The 19,903-nt window shown below is 51.4% G+C and overlaps 1 protein-coding gene across 1 annotated transcript in view; it reads right to left on the bottom strand.

The window, feature by feature from the left end:
- Positions 1–2,051: 2,051 nt before the first annotated feature.
- The window catches only part of MAMLD1 (mastermind like domain containing 1), a 57,553-nt gene continuing 39,701 nt past the window's right edge, over positions 2,052–19,903 (bottom strand). The window contains exons 3-4 of the mRNA XM_062183451.1: positions 5,228–5,312; positions 2,052–3,425 (exon numbers count right to left, since the gene is read on the bottom strand). Of these exons, the coding sequence (XP_062039435.1) occupies positions 2,323–3,425; positions 5,228–5,312 (1,188 nt within the window). The 3' untranslated portion in view covers positions 2,052–2,322. The remainder of the gene's footprint in view (positions 3,426–5,227; positions 5,313–19,903) is intronic.

The following is a 19,903-nucleotide window of genomic DNA, read 5'->3' on the forward strand; positions in this document are numbered from 1 at the left end:
GGGGTGGTGAGGCCAGGCTGGGACCAGGTGGCAGAAACTTAGATGGCAGGTTCTAAGCAATAGTCACTGGGCTGGGGCTGGGGGCGGGGTCCAACGCAGAGTCAGGGAAGGCGAAACTGGCCCCCTGGTGCTCAATCCCTTCGTGGTGCCCCTGTGCCCATGAAGAGGAGCACAGAACAGGCCCACCTAAGTACTCCAGAGATCCTGGCCACCTCACAGGTGAGACACACGTCCCCACCGTCTTATTAGGGGCCCCTCCAAGGAGGCTATATTCAGTTAGAAGCTCTGTAGCAGGCACTTTCTTGTTGATGGGCATGCACCAAGGGGGGAGGTGCACATCCCTTGTTGGTTTTGTGCAGTTAAAAGAGGAACTCATCACCTACAGCAGAGCTGTGGGCAGCAAATGATGGGGGAGGGGCCTGCCCTTTCACTCCACCAGGATTGGGTGGAAGCACAGGGCTGGGGCTCTGCAGCAGGGGGCAGGGCAGTGGTCCAAAGCAAGCAGTACCTCTCTGGCCACTAGCATACTGGATATTCCTTCCCCCTGCTCCACCACACCCAGGGCTGCTGAGCTCTTCTGAACCCATCGCTCAAAATGAGCACAACCATTAAAGACAAACCCCAGATGCTTATCCCTTTCTTAGAACCAAGCCCTGTACTGGGTGTGCTCAGGTGCCTGGCGAGCAACCAGGGTCTTGTGTCTGTCTTGTGAACAGAGGGGTAGGTCATTCCCCTGCTCCTCCATGGAACCTCTCTATCACTGGAACTGCAGGAGCCCCATGCTTTAAGCTTGCATGGCTGTCTTATGGTTTGCTGATTGCATGGTCTCCCCTGATTTCGAGAGCCAAGTGCAGATAATCAAGTTGACAAAGTTATTCTAACTGTAGCCCTTCTCACTCCATATTCAAGGGTAGCAGGGTCTAGCTGAAGAAGGGCAAGTCTGGTCACTGTCAAGAGCAAGAGGATGGTGGTGCAGTCTTACTGGTCCCTGCCCCGAGGGGCTCCCATCCCCACTGTCCTGTCTCTGTGATGTGACAGTAACCATTGTAGCACGCGCTATGTACACTCGGTCCCCCTCCCTCCCAGGTGCAGCATCTCTCTGCTGCACAAGACATTAAGCAGCCTGTGAAGGAACCAAAGGCAGCAAGAGAGCTGACTCGAGTTTGGAAGGACTGAGTGCTCCCTGGAAAAATGAAAACATACAGGCATTTTCTCCTGGCTGTTTATTACAGAATGAAGAAGAAATGCACTGGCTGGAAACAGTAGATTTCAAATGTAGAGGCAAAATACGAGGTGGCAATTAAGATGGGATTACACAGAGTCTGGACACTGAGAAAAGTTTACAGGACAGTGGGTGTGGGTTTTCCAGAACAGACACTTAAATATACATGACGATCTTTGCGGATAGAAATCATTAAAGACAAACCCCAAATCAACTATTAATGTTTACAGACTTTCCCCCACCCCCAAACCACAGAGCCTTACAACAACACCAGCACTGAAAGACTAAAGCAGGACTAGCTCCCTTTCCCCTGTAGGGGTGACACTGGACATGTGCAAAGCTGGGGCAGGCTCTCTCTCCCTCTGCTGACAAAGGGAGGCCACTCCTTCCACCAGGTGACTCGATCACACGGGTGCTCAGCTCAGGCGCCATCGCTGCCCCTCTCCCCTCTTCTAAAGAGCTCTGGCAGCCTCCAGGCAGTGTCTCGGGAGGGCACTGAGTGCCACAGCAGCTTCTGCAAAGGCTCATAAGGAAAGAGCTAGAGGACTGGAAGGTTTGCAAAGGAGAGTAGGAATCACACCAGGCGATAGAATTTTTAGTGACAATGGAAACAAATGGCCAAATGGTTTTCTATTTGGCAGTTGGCACAACACCCCTTGGTCACATCCGTATCTGTCATTGCATCAAAACCATAAGCGACTCGGCCACCTGGCTTAACAAGGTATCACTGGCGCAAACAACACAGTCTGCATTCTGTAACAATGTATAATCAACACAAAACAATGCATAATAAACACAACTCTACGGAAACAAAAGCCGCCACTTTATTTACAAAGTCACAAAGTGAAGTATAAACACTTCTGTCATTAACGTTTAGGAAAATCACTTACAAAATTTTCAAATATGTACAAATAGCTTCAAAAATCACCAGCGTTCCATTTTGTCATGGGTAGAGAGGGGATGGGCATGGGCCGATGGCACTCCAGTTGTAACGAGGGGACACATGTAGCTGTCTGGGACCGATTGTGACCTGGTTGTGATTGACACCCTTCCCTAGACTGATGTCAACATGAGGGTTTCCAGGGGCACCCTCCTCTGATCTAAAGCCCCCCAGCATCCTGGGGGACTCGGCTGGCATTCTGGGCTGCAGCATTTTGGGCAGCGGCATGCTGTTCCAAAATGTCATCAATCAGCCTTAAATTGCACACCCAGTCTTCCTCGGGGCTCACGCTGGAGCCTTTCAGAAGAGCTTCCATGAAATCTACCTCAGTGCCGTCAGGTGGTGACATCAGGTCATTGACTGGGGACAAGTCCTCCAGGGGCAGCTCAGGGTGGGCACCCTTTCTGTTGAGCGGACCAGGGGATTGGCTGGTGGTGATGATGGAGGCAGCGGCGGTGGCGGTGGCGGTGGCGGCAGCAGTGGCCATGTCTCTTGGTGGCTCAATGCCCTGTATGGGACTCGCGGGACCAGAGCTGGTGGGGTCCTGTTGGAGGGACGTGGTGGCATTCAGCACAGGCACGGGCCCCTGCATGGGGCTCTGCCTGAGGCTCTGGTTTCCCAGCAGGCTGAGGCTGGGGTTGGCCAGGGCAGCACCCACCTTTTGGCCGGGCCTGCCTTCCAGGACCATCTGATTGGGGGGTACAATTGCCTGCTGTGATGGAAACCTGGGGGCCAGTGGGGACATTCTCGTGGGTGCCTTGGCGAAGATCGAGTTGCTTCCGAACTGCTGCTGAATGCTGTTGTCTACTTGGCTCTGGGCTGCTTCCCTTGAAACTGCTGTGGTTACAGCTGCTGCTGCTGCTACCACCCATGAAACGTTGTTGAACACAGTGGGCATTTTGGGTACACTGGGCTGTCTGAGCTGGTGGGGACCCAGGGACTGGCTGCCCAGTGGGTCAGGACAGAACCCGGGTAGTGGCACTCCTGGAGGGGTCGCCTTGGGACTTTGTGGACTCTGGCAGACAGAGCCAAGACTATCCAGGGGGTTCTGGCCTAGGCATGAGGGTATGGGAAACTGGGGGCTGGAATTGATAATCTTTTGCTGTTTCTCCAAAGTGGCTGAGATCACGCCCATGCCATCAGGGCTCAGGTGCCTGGTGGGTGGTCCCATTCCTGGAGTCACATTGGATGGCATCATGTGCTGGCTAGGTGTGGGGCTTGCCTTAGTTCGGCTACACTTGGAGGTGACTTGTTCTTGGACGGCTATAGAAAGAAAGAAGTGGGGATCAGTTCCCAGGACATCCTCAACTTGGGCTGTGGTCATGGACCTCCTCTCATCTCCTGCCTTAGGCTCCCTATTGAGTACCGCCCCCGCCCCCCCCCCCCAACTCCTCTCAGCTCCTGTACTTTCTCTGCCCTCAGCCTGGACTACAGATCTTTTGGGAAACTCTCCAGGCTCCCCAGTCTGTGCTCACAGCTGCCTTGCCAAGAACAGATCTCCCAGGACTTCAGTGCCTGCTGATGTGTGCACCTTTTCCAGGAGGCTGGAAGCTCCATGAGGCCAGGGGCTGTGTCTGCTTTCATACTTGGTGCTCTGCACACAGGGCTTGGAGCTGGCCACTCCCCGACAGGCAGTGACTGTTTTCTCAAAGGATGGATGGAGCAGGGGTTGGGCAGGCTGGGGTGGGGAAGAAGCTCGGTATCTGGGTCTACAGAGGGGGCCTCAGCTTCTTTGCTGGTGATAACAGCCAGTGTGGGAGAGCAAGGGGGAGGGAGTGGTGTCCTGTCCTCCTCTGTCCTCCCCACAGTCGAGATCAGGGGTCACAAGACCCAGATCTGGGGCTCAGACCATGTTGATAGTCTGAGTTCTGGAGCACCTGGAGCTGGAGTGCCAGAGTAGAGGCTGGAAGGTGGGATTCCAGGTGCCTAATGTCTGCAAGACAGCTCACTGTGACTGTTATCTCCTGGTGCTCTTGTGGGAGTGCAAACTGAGGCATGTTGCAATCAGGTGTTTTGCCCAAGGTCTGGCTGGAGACAGTGTAGTCTGTCTGATCCATCCTAGAGTCTGTCCTCCAAACAATGAGTAAGAGTTTTCCTCTTGTGATAGTGCCTAGGTTCTTTGATTATCATGGCAGATTGAAGTTTTTCAACTGCCTTGAATCTAGCTTCATCAAGCTAACCCCTGGAGACCACTGTTGTCCCCAAAACCTGTCTGGTTTGTCCTTGCAGTTGAAGTATCCCCAGTATGCCACTCCAGCATGGGCAGGTGGGACACAGACTTGCTGGTGTCAGGCCCAAAGGTCCTGAGAATGGAGGAGCAATGGTGTGGAGGCAGCATGGCCCTAAAGTGATGATGCTGATTGCCTGTCTGAGGGCAAGGAAGCAATTGGTGAGCACTCCCAAGAGAACCTGGGAGGCAGCTGCTGTCTCACCCCACTGGCTTAGAAAAATTGCTTAACTCCTGGCCCTCTGGCTAGCTTGGAAGCTCTAATAGCGAGGGAACATGTCCAGCATCTCCCCTTGGCTGCTATATCCATGACCAATCAATGTGGCTGGCATTCAGAGCTGCCATGGCAGTATGGGGACCCCTACAGTCCCCAACCCAGACTCTTCCAGGTGGAGCCTCCCCAGTGCCCTTTCCTCTCCCAACACCAGCCCCATAGTATGGAACCCATTAGCAGTGGAAGGTCACCAGAGCCCTGTGTGAATGTGTGCATGTGTGCCGGAGGGGAAGGGCAGGATCAGAATCCTGGGGCGTGGCAGCCCCCAGGTGATTCTGATCCAAGTCCCAGGGGCTCTGCCCCCTCCCGCTGAGGGAAGCTGCTTCAAGGGGCCTGAGGCAGTGCAATGCAATGCAGTGCCCTGGCCCTCATTTGGAATCCTGCTCTTAGAGTTGGATGAACTATTTTCAATATGTACTATTTAGCTGACTTTAACATCTCACCCTCTCCCTTGATGCTTTCAGAAACACAGACAGCACCTTATTCTAAAATGAATTCTTATCCCATCCCCATGTATGTACCCCCTTGCTGGCCACTTTGGGAACATTGACCTTGACTGCTTACCTTGAAATTGACTCATCTGTTGGGCGGAATATGCACTTCGCTGTTCAGGGGTCATTGCCATAAGACCTGATCTCTGTTTCTCTTGCTAAACAGAAGATGAAAATGACACATTAGATTACAACTACCAAGACATGTTAGCTCAAGATCACTGTGTGGGGACCTAGGACTTGGCTTTGGTGTAGCAGGAAGCATGAGTGAACACATCAACACACACTCGCATGCATGCCCCACCCTCCTGAGCAAAATCCCAAAGGTATAAATAAAAGTAGGCTTCCGCACCTGGGTTAAAAAAAACCAACTGCAACAGCATAGAATGGGGCAGGAGAGACAGAGCTTAGTAGCAAGAGCACATAGAAAAAAAAAGATTTAGGCATTTTGGATGTCCAACTGCTCAGGATGCATCAGCAGTGAGATGTGGGCACCAGAAGAACAAATGTCACATTAGGCTGCATTAAGAGAAGCAGAGTGTGTAGAAGGAGGGAGGTGACAGTCCTACACTATCCCGCCCTGACCAGACCATATCCATGGTGCTGACCGGAGCACGGAGCCTGACAGTCTCAGGGAGAGCCAGACGAAGGGAAGTAATGGCGAACCATCTGGGGATCGGAGCTGCTGTGGCTTGTGCTGGTGGTCCTGGCCAGAGTGGCTGGAGGATCACAGGGTCAGGTGGATGCCCTGACATCAGCAGTAGGCAAACATGCACTGACAGCCAACTCGCCCTCCTTCTCCTGGCTGGCTTACAGCATGGGCAGCTGGAAGGAGCTTCCTGTCTCCGTTGCACAGCTGGCTGCTTGGGCTGGGGTGGGGGGGAGGAGTGAAGTCGGATGGCACAGTGACAAGCTCGTGGGGCAAAGGGGAAGAACATAGCCAGGGGAGAATCACGTGAAAGTCCCAAGGCCCAGAGAATGAGACTCACTCCGAGATCTTCTGCCAACTGTGCCAGGCTGCCACTGGGACGGAGCTCTGACCCCCAGCCCAGAGCTCAAAGCCTCACACTACATTGCTGGAGCAGCACGGCCCCTCTGTGCACCTGTTGCCATCTCTCACCCCTTCTCAAGAAGCCTGCTTGCCAGTGTGCCAAGCACCGAGGTAGCTCTGGCTTGTGTCTCTAGATGGCCAGACTTAACCGTACAGAGTGCACTGCTTGTGCCATGGTCTCCAGCAAAGGGCTCCCTGAGCTGGCGTGGGAGGGGCGGCAGGAGGGCCAGTGTTTGGGAGCACGCCCAGCTCTGAGGCCTGGCAGCAGTTCCTGGCCTCAGTTCCTGCCACAGCAGAGAGGACAAACACTGGCACCACAGAGACTGTACCAGAAGCACTTTACCAGGCTGAGGCTTGCTCTTCCATCCATGCTGCTCTTAGCCTGCTTCCTGTTGTAGCTCCTGCCTCTCTTGCTGGTATGTGAGTAGTGGGGGTGCAGGGCATTTCTCTGCTGACCCATGGAGCTGCCCTCTTCCTTCCTAAGCACTGATTGGGTGCTCAGTGTCCCAAGCATTTTGAGCCCGTTACTTTGCATCATCTCTCAAGAGAAGCACAGGTGTCACGTTACTGCCCAAGGTCACAGCATCCAGCTCTGAGATGCTCAGCGTGGGTGACCATATCTGAAAGCAGCCCTTTCACCTCTGTCCTTTCCCTTTTTTTAATTTATTTTATTTATTTATTTATTTTTAATTTTTGACAGGCAGAGTGGACAGTGAGAGAGAGAGAGACAGAGAGAAAGGTCTTCCTTTTGCCGTTGGTTCACCCTCCAATGGCCGCTGCGGTAGGCGCGCTGCGGCCGGCGCACCACGCTGATCCGATGGCAGGAGCCAGGCGCCTATCCTGGTCTCCCAATGGGGTGCAGGGCCCAAGTACTTGGGCCATCCTCCACTGCACTCCCTGGCCACAGCAGAGAGCTGGCCTGGAAGAGGGGCAACCGGGACAGGATCGGTGCCCCGACCGGGACTAGAACCCGGTGTGCCGGCGCCACAAGGCGGAGGATTCGCCTAGTGAGCCGCGGCGCCGGCCTGTCCTTTCCCTTGATCCTTTACCCCAGCCTGAGGACATGAGGGCAGCAGATCTACAGTGCCCAGCTTACTGATATGACATTTGCTGCTCCAAGTGATTAAACAACTTGCCCAAAGTGACATGGCTAGGAAGTGCAATGCCTCCTAATGGCAGATCCAGGGCTTGGTCACTTCTGGTCACTGGGACCAGTTCTTGTGTGGCTGGCGAGGTCTGTACTGACCCCAACTCCGTGCTCATGGGCTGTCTCGTTAGTGTCATCAAAGAACACAGTTCTGTGGTGGTGGGTACCAGAGACAGATGGAGGCTAGAGAGTGTGACCAAAGAACAAGCTGGGGAGGCCAGAGAAGTACAAAGGGAAGGAGGTCCAGAGAAAGTCCACGCAGGGGCCTGGAAGACAAAAGGAAAGGCTGGGCCAGGGCGCCGTTCAGAGGGGGAGGGACTGGGTAGCCCTGGCTAGATGAAGAGTGCTTTGCAGCCACTGCAGGATTACAGAGCCTAAGGGGTGCGGTGAAGTCTTCATCCAAGGAAGCATCCAGAACTTAAGGGGGAATCTGGTCAGTGGCATCACTGTGCACACTGCCAAGGCCAAACATTGCCCTTGACAATGGTGCCCAGAGCTGGTGGCCAGCTCTGCAGGATCCCCGGGGCAGGGCGGGGCAGGGGGAACAGCCAGCCAGCCAGGACCCTTCATGGACTCTTCGCCCCACAGCGGTGTCCAGGGGCACTGCTGGGCCTCTGCATGCAGCCCAGCCGGTCCGGTTGTCCCTGGCAGACAAGCCAGGGCAGTCTGTCCGGCCTCCTGAGGAGGCTGCTTCCTTTGTTTTGCAGGCCGAGGAGGCTCCCATCCTTTGTTCTGAATCAGTGCGCTCCCAAGATAAGCCCGGAGAAAACAGTTGTTGCCTTTTGACACTGACAATTCGAATTGGTGGAGAGTGGAGAAAACAGGAAATGACAAATGGTTTCGGTGACCAAGAAGAAGCTGTGGCTGAAAGTTTCTGCTTAGTGACAGGACACTTGCCTCTTGCCCTGTTGTAAAGGAGGGTCCAGGCCGGGGAGGGGGAGGGGGAGGGGGTGTTTTCAGAAGCAAAATTATGGAAGAGGTCATCAGATGACTCGGTTTTCTAGGACTTCAACTGCCACAGCACTGGCTCCTATTGTGCCAGATGACACCGATGAGCAGCCCTGACAGGTGGGGCCTCGGGGAGCCCAGGTGTGCTTCTCCCGTGGTGGCCACCATGGTGAATGCACTGCTGGGGCCAACGGAAGTCTCACAGAAGACCTTCTTCTGTCACATCGCCTACTGCCGGCCCCACTCAGCCCGGGGGCCACTTTCACAGATGGGTCTCACCCAGGATGGAAACCCAGCAAACCCCTTTCTGAGCTTCCAGAGCTGCCTTTCTGGAAGCATCATGCTGCTGCTCAGGAAACTAGGAAGCCCCAGCCTGTCTCGGGGCTCACGGAAGGGCCAGTGCCTCATCCTGTGTGTTGGGCAGGAGAGAGGCCGAAGGTCTGGCCAGCCCAATCCCACCAAGACCCGCAGGCACAGCAGAGCCCAGTGCAGGGCCCAGGTCGCATCAGCTGCACCCTCAGCCACCACGTGGTGAGGTCTCCTGTCCACCCCATGCAATCACCTGCATGCTGTCCTCTCATAAGGGTGGAGGGGGAAGAACCTCATGACTGATGCTACCATTCTTCAGGCACAGACTCTGTAACTGGGCAGAGGCAGAGGGCAGCTGATTAGCAGGACTCATGGACTGGTGCCCACAAAAGGCTGAGCCTGCTGCAGACTGAAGTGACTCTGCCCATGAGTCCCTGGAGGACAGCACGGTAGTGCGAAGGGGACGCAAAGGAAACAGCCTCTGCAAGACAGCAGGGGATGCATCCAAAGCCTCACAGCCTAAAGCCTGTCGAGGAGCAGGGAGGAGAGAGGGAGAGAGGGAGAGAGGGAGGGAGGGAGGGAGAGAAAGAGGAGGAGAGAACAGTGGGGGGATTATCCCCCTGCCCCCCACTCAGGAACTCCTGCATCCTTTCCCAGTGGATAGGGATACCCCATGCAGGACCAGCCTGTCATGCAGCACAGGACATTCTGCTGTCTGTCCCAAAGCTTAGTGAGCTCCAGATTTGGCTTGTTTATTCCTCTGCAGTGAAAATCACCTTCTTTTATAGATTTTGGAAGCCAGATTTGGGAACATCTCACCCATTCTTCTGATTTATCCTTTGAAATGAAATGATAGGAGGATGGTGTGCCATGTGGAGACCACCATAAAATCAAGATGGGAATTCTGGGGGTTCCCATGCCATTGGTTAGGAGCTCCTGAAACCTACAGGCCCTGGGTGGCTACGGCCCACAGATGGAGGCAGTGTGGGCACTGCTGCCAGAAGCCCAGTCCGCGAGGGGCTGATGCTGTTCGGCAAAACTCCCTAAGTGCCTTCCAGAACTACAAGGTTTCCTACAGTAACTGGCAGGAGAGTGGCAGTTGTTTCCTAGGTTTGCACTCACTCTCAGAGCCTGGGACTCAGTTTCTCCAGAATGCCTGCAGAGGGGGCCAAACTAGGAAACGTGCATCACACCACTCCCCTTCCTTGCGGACTGCCTAGCGTGCAGCCAGAGGGGATCTGGGCTCTGGACGCTACTTGCCCAAGGAGCTAATGGGAAGATTGGGCCTACATGGCAGCCCACTCACTGCCCCTGTCGAGTAGTTGACAAATCTTTGTCATGAATGTGACAACAATTGGGACAGAGCCTGGTCCACTGTGTGTCTGTACTCTCCCAGAACTTATAGTAGACATAGAGACTGACAACCACAAGCAAATAAATGAAGGAAGAACACGTTCTAAAGACGGAAGGGACAGCAAGAGGGCAGGCACGGGCAGAAACCTCGAGCCAGGGCTGGGGCCGCGAGGTGGGAGTGGAACCTGCCCTGCCACTCTTGATGCTAGGCCGGACCTGGGGCAACGTTGGCTGCCTGAGTCTTTTCCTGCACCTCTGGAGCCCTGGTGCAGGAGTTGGGGGCTTCTATGGAAACAGGTGCTGGCTTTAGGTTTGAGTCAGTGTGAAGTTGTCATGGAGGCTTTACAAAATAAATGCCATGGCAGAGACCTTGACTTTTGACTGTGCAAGCTCTATTCTGACTCCTCCTAGGCCTTGTGGTGCCAGGGCAAGCAGTCCCGGAAGGGCTTGGTTTAGATGCTGGGAATGATCCCCAGGCAGAGGAAACAAATGTCTTTCTTTGTGCCCTGCGGTGCCTGCCTCCTCTGTTTCACACTGGCTCATGGCTGCCTGACAAGGTGGCTGTGCCCAGAGGGAGCACTTAGTGACCTCTCCCTCACAGCTCCCCAGGGGGCCCGATGCCCAGGGTTCTCACAAAAGCTGTGCCCCTACCCCGCACCTCTGATCTGCCCTTCACTGCTGGGTGAAAGGTGTTGGCTAGTGAGGTGGGTGGGGACGGGGAGGCACTCTCGAGGCCAGCCAGCTGGGATCCTCTCATTTGTGGTTTCCGAGGAGGACAGGGCGGGGCAGGGCAGATCAGGATGGAAACAGCGACATCCTGTGTGGACGCCGTCTCTGTCCGTTTGGCTAATTCTGTTTCCCGGGCAGCATTGTGCTGGACACGATTTCTCTGGTTTCTGCTGCAGAGCGCGCAGCGGAGGGGCACTGGGATTGTGAGAGAGAGAGCAAAATCTATAGCCCTTGGGCGGAAAGCACTGCTTGTTCTTCCAGGCCAGAGCAAGCAGCATAGAGAGAAGCAGGCAGTACGTACCAAAGCAGAATTTCCATTAAAGGCCATAATCCCGCGAGGCCTTTCCAGCTTGATGACTGTCTTCTGATCACTATCACTTAGAAAATGCTCACTTCTCCAGTTTTCCCGGCAGATAGGGCAGGCATTCTGTGCACACTGATATTCCATGCACCAGAACAACCGCTGCATGGTCCGAGTGGAATTCTCTGCAAAGGCTCACTCTGGCTAATGTCTATCGTCTCGACCACTAATGGAACTCTCTGGGGGCAGGTCAAGCCATTGCTCCCAGACTGTAAGATCTAGAGCCCGATTCAAACTCACAGGCATCTTGGACAGACTTCCCTCGTACTCCTTCTGCCTTCTCTTCCCGGATTGCCAATCCTCCAGTGTGGCAATTCAATTTCCAATAAGACTGTGGGAGTCCTGGGTGGGGCCAAAGAATAGCGTGGGGCGCAGAATCCATGGCAGGTCCCTGGCTGGGGAGGCAGCTCCTGAGCATGAACCAGGTACCAAGCAGACAGCCGCTGGGGTGGGTGGGGAGGAACTCAGCAGTGCAGGAACTCAGCCTCTGTCCTCCTCGGGCTCCCCAGCTGGCCGTCCAGGCAGCTATGGGCATGGGGTGCTGGGAGGCATATGGCAGAGGGAGAGGCAAGCCCCCACTTGCTTCCCCAGAAGTGAGGCTGAGGCACCTGGAGCACTTGCTCACATAGCTGCCCCTTTTGAAAGAACACCCGGGAGAGAGGAGAGAACAAGCAGGGTGAGAAAGCAATAGAAACCCCTCAGAGGCGTACAGAGCTTTGAGGGCTGCAAAGGGCCTCCTTTGGAGCTGTCACCTCCTATGTTCCTCCCAACAACTCTGTGAGGCAGGCGGATAAGCTGAGCAGGGGACTGTGCCCCAGTTGACAGATGAAGAAAGCGAGGCTCAGGGGGAAGTGACTTACCTGCAGCTTCGCAGCTAGGCAGTAGTGGAGCAGGCACCTGCCTCCAGGGCTTCGGATCCCAGCTGCCCCAGGGCGCTGCCTCTGAGGTGCTGTACGAGGTGACTCGGGCCAGCTCATGGGCAAAGGAGCTGCCGGGCAGGAAGGACTCACTCCCCAGGGCCTGGCAGGATGGGGGCTGTCGCCCAAGGCTGACCTGGGGGGGCCTGGCTTCCTCAAGCTTGCAGGCTTTGTCTACATGAGTCTACAACAACCGATTGAACAATCCATCAGCTACTTGGCCACCAAATGCTTCTGACTGATCTTGTCACTGCCCTGACTGCCTAGCTGGGTCCTTTGGGTATTGTGGTTATTCACACCAACTGGTTTGGGAAAACAGAACCAAACAGCCTTGCGGTCTCAGCATGTCTTGGGTAACAGATTCCTCTGAGAATCAGTTAAAAGCTATAGTCTCTCTCCACCAAAAAAAAAAAAAAAATCACTTACAGTGTCTTTCCCCTTCGCAGCCCACCAACATCTAACATATAATTTTAGGGGGATTTCTGGACCACTGAATACCCATCCATGGATCTTATGTGAAGAATCCCCTGTCATGAGCAATCACTGTCTTGTGGAAAATCGGAGTAAACTAAGACAGCCAGCTGGTTCATTGGCAATAACCTTGACCAATCCTAATCCTTTTCTCCCTTCCCCCTCCAACCCCTTTACCTGCCTCCCCCCCAGTCCCCACGGAGCAGAACACAAAACACTAAACTGCTTTGTAGGCATATGTGTGTAGATATGCTGAGGAATCTGCAAAACCAAACGATGGGTGCAAAACCAAATGGTCAAGTGTAAATCTCACAAAGACCAAGTCCTGAACCGCAAGCCCTCACTACACTTCACCCCTTCAGGGTCCCAAAGTTTGGGTACTTGTGTGGGCGTGGGACCTTCCCTTTCCATCATGCTGTAGAAGCCAGGGATTTCACCAGAATTGCACATTATAACCTGATTCTTCCAGCTAAAGGCAACTAAAAGACCCCCATGTTGACATCCATGTGAGCAACAGCTTCACAAATGAAATCCTAATGAGCACACTGTGTGCCAGGCACCAGCGGTGTCCAGAGGACCAGGAGATGGGGATGTGGGGTTCCTCTTCTTGCCTGAAGCCATGTTTCTGCTCTCATGTGTCAGTCCCTGAGTGTAAGTGTTCATCTGTGTCTGCTATCAGCCATCCCAGCGGTGGGAAGGGAACTATTTATCACCCAGTCTAAGCTACCAAGTGGGATCCAACTCATTTCACTGTGAGAAACCCTGACTAAGCGCCTTCTGATGCTACTTCAGTGATATTCAGATGTGTTATTTCAAATAATAATAAAGGCTGCCATAGCATTTATTGATCATTTCCTATGCTCCAGGTACTAACTCAGGTGCTTTAAATATCTGGTCTCAGTCCACTCTTCAAAAGAGCCATGTCTGAGGTAGGGGCTATTATTGATTCCTTATTTTATAGATGAGGATGCTAAGGCCCAGAGAGTTTAACTAAGTTGTCCACAGTCACACAGCTAGTTAGTAGCAAAGCAAAATACAAACCCAGATTTGTCTCATTCCTGGGCGCACTTGTAGTTTGTCATGGTGTGTATGTGTGCATGTGTTCAGCAGTCACTTTACCATATAGAAAAGAAGTTTGGGAATGTAGGAACTGTTGAAACATGCCATTCAGAAAAGTACAGGCAAGGTTTAACAAGATGGGGGGGGCGGTTGAAGACTTTTAAGAACAAATTATAAAAATTCAAAAATGAGAGTAGGAAGACAACCTAACTACCTGGAGACTAGAGAGGAAACACGCCTGCCAAAAACATCCAGAAGAAAGCCAGAAACAAACCCCCAAACAGTGGGGAGTATTCTCAGCAGGTGAACTCTGAGTTCTTGTGCAGAAGACTGTCCTTGCCATCGGAGGGGATTTATCCGACCTAGAGAGGGCTCAGGGCCCTTCTCCTGGGGCAGTTTCTTGGTACCGAGCTAAGCTCACTGGTCAGCTGCAGCTTCACTTCATCAAGCTCCACCTTGTCCTTGGAGTGGGGTCATCTGGGACATGAGCAGAAATGTGTTTCTACATATGACGATTTTTTCAGGCCTGTGTACCTAGCTCCTGGATAATTTTAAACACTATTTTACAGCCACATTGGAGTTTCACAAAACCCCAATATGCAAATATTAGTTGAGATCTGATGACTTGCCTGCTCCAGGACGACTCATTCTAAAAGCAATGAATGGGGCTTATATGCAGAGAATGGAAGCGCTTTAAGCTTTCGCTCAGGAGCCCCTGGTAGCTTTGTGTGATTTGTAGGATATTAGTGATGGGTCAAGAAGCACATCCCCCCCTCAGCATTCGCATCAGCTTGCTGTACCTCAGTAGCCCACGATGCAGAACAAACTGCAGATGGCACATGGAAATGAGCAGCGGCGGGAGCTGCCCTAGCAGCGTGGGCAGTTCTATTTCAGCAGCAAAGCAGGAGTGGGCCTGGAGCCACTCATTCACATGGAGCAGGATGGGAGCAGGCACTTCACAGATCAGTGAGACCCGGCTCCCCCTCTCCCCCCGTTACAAAGTCAAATAAGTGAAGGAAAGTCCCTCTGGACTGCCTAACTGCGTATCTTCTGTGGGACACTTCCACAATGATCTATGCTGTGACCATTTTCAATAACAGAAGATGGGCCACTGGGAATCATCAGGTAGCAAGGTGAGGTCAACGGGACTGCTACTGGGAGCATCAAGAGCTGGGTCAAAGGCCTGTCAAATAAATAAATAAAATCTTTAAAAAAAAAAAAGACACTCATAGCAGGCGCTGCGGCTCACTTGGCTAATCCTCCGCCTGTGGCACCGGCACCCTGGGTTCTAGTCCCGGTTGGGGCACCGGATTCTGTCCCGGTTGCTCCTCTTCCAGTCCAGCTCTCTGCTGTTGCCCAAGAGTGCAGTGGAGGATGGCCCAAGTCCTTGGGCCCTGCACCTGCATGGGAGACCAGGAGAAGCATCTGGCTCTGGGCTTCAGATCAGCGTGCTGCGCCGGCCGCAGTGCACCAGCCGCAGCGGCCACTGGGGGGGTGAACCAATGGAAAAAAGGAAGACCTTTCTCTCTGTCTCTCTCTCTCACTGTCCACTCTGCCTGTCAAAAAAAAAAAAAAAAGACACTCATGCCCCACTTTGAAATGTATGGGTACCATTCCTTGTTCTAGGAGAGGCCTGTGGCACTACTTGCTCTGACACTTTCCAGAAAGTTCTAATTGTCTCATGAAGAGGATGGTGATAATGATACTGAACACATACAAGGGGTCTTCAAAGAGTTCATGGAAAAGGTGTATTATGAAAAAAATCTACACATAGATAAATTTTGCACCAAAATAAAGTTATATTTTAATTCTGTTTTTCTATGAACTTTTTGGAATACTCTCAGACAACATGCCAGCCACTGTACAGGTTTTTTTTTTTTTTTTTTTTGGTCTCATTTAGTCCCTCTGGAAAGCCTGAAAAATGGGAATCGTTTTTGTTTGTTTGTTTATTTATAAGAGGGGGAAGGGCTTCCATCCAGTGGTTCATTCCCCAAATGTCAGCAGCAGCCAAGCCTGAGTCAGGCCAAATCCAGGATCAAGGAACTCATTCTGGGTCTCTCATGTGGATGAACCATCACTTGTTGCCTCCTAAGGTATGCATTAGCAGAAAGCTAGATTGGAAGTAGAGAAGCTGGGACTCAAACCAAGGAACTCAGAACACGTGGATATCCCAAGTGGCACCTTAACCACTGTGCCAAATGCCCACCCAGATGAGTACCATTATTACCCCCTTTTGATATATGATGAAAATAAGGTTCAGAGAAGCAAAGCAACTTGCTCAATGTCACACAGTAAGTGGCATAGCTGGAAGCTGAATCTGGGTCTTACACTAAAATCTAGTCTCTTAACCATAAAAATTAAAAATGCTTTACTATGGAGCAATGTTCAACACACAACCTTTATGCTTATGCATATTCACACCATTCCATTCCGTCCTCCTCTCCTCAGGTTTGCCCAGTGTCTCCTTGCTGGGTACAGTAAGCACTGCCAATAGGCCCCTGGTTCCCAAGGAGCCATCCAACTAACTGTCCCATTTGGGAAACTAAGGAAGGGAGCGGCAGGATTTCCTTTAGAGACTTCCGGATTTAGACAGCAGATTTCATGCATTAATCTAAATCCACTCCCTCCCAAAGCCCCATTAAAACTACAGAAAGAGTTTATGCTTTGTTTTTAAAGACAAAATTCCACCTTGATAGAGAGAGAAATAGAAGAGGAAATAACAGCACCATAATTTATGAAGCTAAAAGGTAGATAGACTAGGGGAAAGCAACCACACATTCCCCAGGAAGCTGAATTACAAGACAGCAGGGGGGAAAGCTGAAAAGCAACATGGCCTATACAGCAGAATCTTCAGACTCAAGCTCAGGAGCCCCAAAAATCTGTGGATCTGAGAGACAAAGTAGAATGGGCTGGGGCCGGGTCTGGGGGTCAATGTCAAGGCTTTGGCTGAAAGCTGTTTAAGAAGTAGGTAGATGTCTGGATCGCTTCCCTGGGTTACCTGCCTCTCCCATTCTCTGGCAGAGATCTGGTTTGATCCTTTGCCAGAGAAGTTCTCATTTTCCCTTCTAGTTCCTGGCACCTAGATCAGCTGAGGACACTCACTTCATCCCACAGGGATGTTCTGCATGGACTTATACCTGGGGGCCAGAGGTACTGGGGGCAAAACTGGAGAGCAGCCCAAATCCCTCTGACCATATTTCTTCTGCATGTCCAGCACCATGTGCACGACTCAGCCAGGTGGATGCTACATGTGCCCACGCTCATTACCTTTAGGCTCTGATTTCCCTAAGATGGAAGCAGATGATAGCCAGGGACTGCTCAGCTTTTCTACTTCTGCGAGCACTTAGCTAACAGTAGCCTTGTGACTCTTTCTTTATATATGAAGTTGTGCTTGCCAGTCAGTTTTTCCAAAAAAAAAAGCAAGTGCACGTTGAAGTGTTCATTACCAAGTAGTTAAACTACATAGAAAAGCAAGAAAATGGTGACCTTGGGATCAGAGGGGTGGCAGCCTTCCTGGGGGAAGAAGGGCACTGTGATGAGGAGGGCACCTAGGAGGTCTACCCAAGCGTGGTCAGCCTTCTGTTTCTCAATCTGATCAGTGGCGACACAGGTTTTCACTTCGCACTTCTATGCTACACTGGACATACAAGGACACATCAAAAAGTTTGATGAAAATAGGATTAAGCTATGTTTATTTTGTGTAAAAAAATTGAACTTCATGTAGATTCACAAAGTTCATGGAAAGTGGTTGGATCTCAAGATTTTTTGCACTAATATAAACTGATTTTTTAAATTCCATTTCCCCATGAGTCTCTTGAAGTACCCTTGTACAAGCTTACATGCTTTATTTATATTTTATAATAAAGGGAAAAAAGCTATATACACAGCTTGACACTCATAGTTTGAAATATGTATTTCTGCATGGAAAAATTAACAAAATTCTGTGTTCTACCATGCTAGTGGTTAATTATCTCTTGGTTATTTATATATTAAATATTTATATATTATATTACCCTGTGAGATTTGTGTTTTCTCTCTACTTTTCTGCATCTTCCAAACTTACTACAAAACTACATATTACTTTCATAGTCAGAAAGTCATAAAAAGTATTCTAAAAGGATAAGATCCCCATCTAAAACTGAAACCAACAAGGGCTGGTGTTGTGGTATGACAGGTAAAGCTGCTATCTAAAATGCTGGCATCCTGTATGGGCACTGGTTAGTGTCCTGGCTGCTTAGTTCTGATCCAGCTCTCTACTAACGGCCTGGAAACACAGCAGAAGATGGCCCAAATGCTTGGGCCCCTTCCACCCACATGAGAGACCCAGATGAAACTCCTGGCTCCTGGTTTTCATCTGGCCCAGACCTAGCTATTATGACCACTTGGAGGAGTGAACCAGCAGATGGAAGACCGCTCTCTCTCTGTCTCCCTCTCTCTCTCTCTGACTTTCAAATAAATCTTTTTAATAAAAATTGAAACTGATAAGGATCAACACAAAATGGACAAGATGAGCCATCTGTGGAAATCTACGCAGAAGAGAATGACCTTAAGAGACTGGTGATATGCCTGAGCTGACCAGAAGGAGCTCCGAGCTTGCTGGAGTGCACAGGCAGGTCTTGGAAGTCATGACAATCGTTATTTTCTCTGGAAAGAGGGTGGTGCCTACAGGGGCTCTGAAGATATGGTGACCTGCCAATCAGAAAGCCAGGAAGAGAGAAGGAGGGTGGAAGAGAAGGCAGCAGCTTTCATGCTCAAACTGGTGAAAATAGATCTATATGAGAAGCAAGTGCCCTGAGGGAGGAGAGCAGAATGTTTCCCATTTCTTTCATTCTCAGAGTAAGCAGAAAGAGCACCCTGTATTTCCATGTTCAACAGGCAGGCCAATGTTGGGCAAGCCTCTGTATTCCCACTGCTGTCCCCAGGAGTGTACTGCAGCAAATGCCCTGCGACCTCAGAGCCCTGTCCTAGGGCAGGCTTCCCCAGACTGCATTTTGGAAGAGAGGACAGAGGCCTTTGGAAGGCCAGCATTAGTAACTGGGGAGCAGAATGGGTGAGGTGGGGAAGCTTTGATGGTGAACCAGGCGGACGCATGGTAGCCTAATGCCAGGCCCTCTTCTGTGTGACTCCAATCCAAGGGTTCTGGGAGCCCTTCCAGGGCAGAGGATCAAGCATACCCGCCACCGCCATCTCCAGCTGTCCTCAATGGTGACACCAGCGCAATCTCAGGCAGCTGGACATTTGGAATGCAAACTCCCTAATCACAACTGGGAAGATTCCAGTAAGACCCCTGTTATGCACACTTGGGGAAAGCTAGACTAAACAGGCCCTCACACAGTCCCATTTGAGATTCCCAGGTCTGAGACCAACACAAGAGGTCTCTTTTCTGCTTTCTGGCCTCTGCATTTCTCTTTCGCTGTCTCCTTTCTTGTCCCATAAGAAAACAAGAGCTCTCACTGGGCCACGCTCAGCCAGAGGCCATGCCAGCTTGGTACCCAGCTTCTCCAAGAGCAAAAAATACCCTCATTCCTCTCTACTCCCCATTGCCTTGCACTTCCCAGCTATTTGGCCTCTGCCCCAACATTGCTTGCTTCCTTATGGTCCCCCAGTGCTTGCACAGATACTCTGGTCATGAGCATATATGAGTGGCTACTAAACCCTGATTATACCAACAACATTAAGAGCCTGGGCTCTTGGAGTTGTTCCACCATGACACAGGAGAGGAGACTTCCCCTAGAGAATTTGGATGACACTCCCATACACTTGCCATGAGAGAAAAGCCCACACACTGGGCTTGGCAAGAGGGGATCCAAGAACTAATGAGATCAGGTCAAGGTTGTGGTGGAACAGAGAAGGACACTAGAAAGTGCTAAAAAGAAAGGCAGAGATCCGGGTTCTTTACTTAGCTCCTTCACGCACTTGGCAGCTGTGCAACCTCAAGCAAGTGGACTCATGTCTCCAAGCCTCAGTTTCCTCATGATAACAACTCTCTGTGGCTGTTGTGGGGACAGGATGAAAGGAGAAAAGGAAAATCCCCATTACAGAGCTCAGCACAGCACGGATACTTCTGGGGGCTGATTCTGCCCTTCACTCCCCAGCCCCACCAGTACAAAGGACACTGGTCTGGAAGTCGGAGGAGCAGAATTTAATCTGGGCTTTATGAAATTGAGAAAGTCCTCTTTCCTTTTATATCCATTGAAATGACAATGTGTTTCTCTATCCTTTGTACTATTAATATGGTATATTACAGTGATTTTCATAGGTTGAACCAGTCTTGCATTCCTGGGATAAAGCCTACTTGCTCATGCTGTCTAAGCCTTTTTATTTATTTTTTATTTTTTAAAAGATTCATTTATTTATTTGAAAGGCAGAGTTACACACACAGAGAGAGAGAGAGAGGAGAGGAG

The sequence above is a fragment of the Lepus europaeus genome, chromosome X, assembly GCF_033115175.1.
Source record: "Lepus europaeus isolate LE1 chromosome X, mLepTim1.pri, whole genome shotgun sequence".
In the NCBI taxonomy this organism is placed as follows: domain Eukaryota; kingdom Metazoa; phylum Chordata; class Mammalia; order Lagomorpha; family Leporidae; genus Lepus; species Lepus europaeus.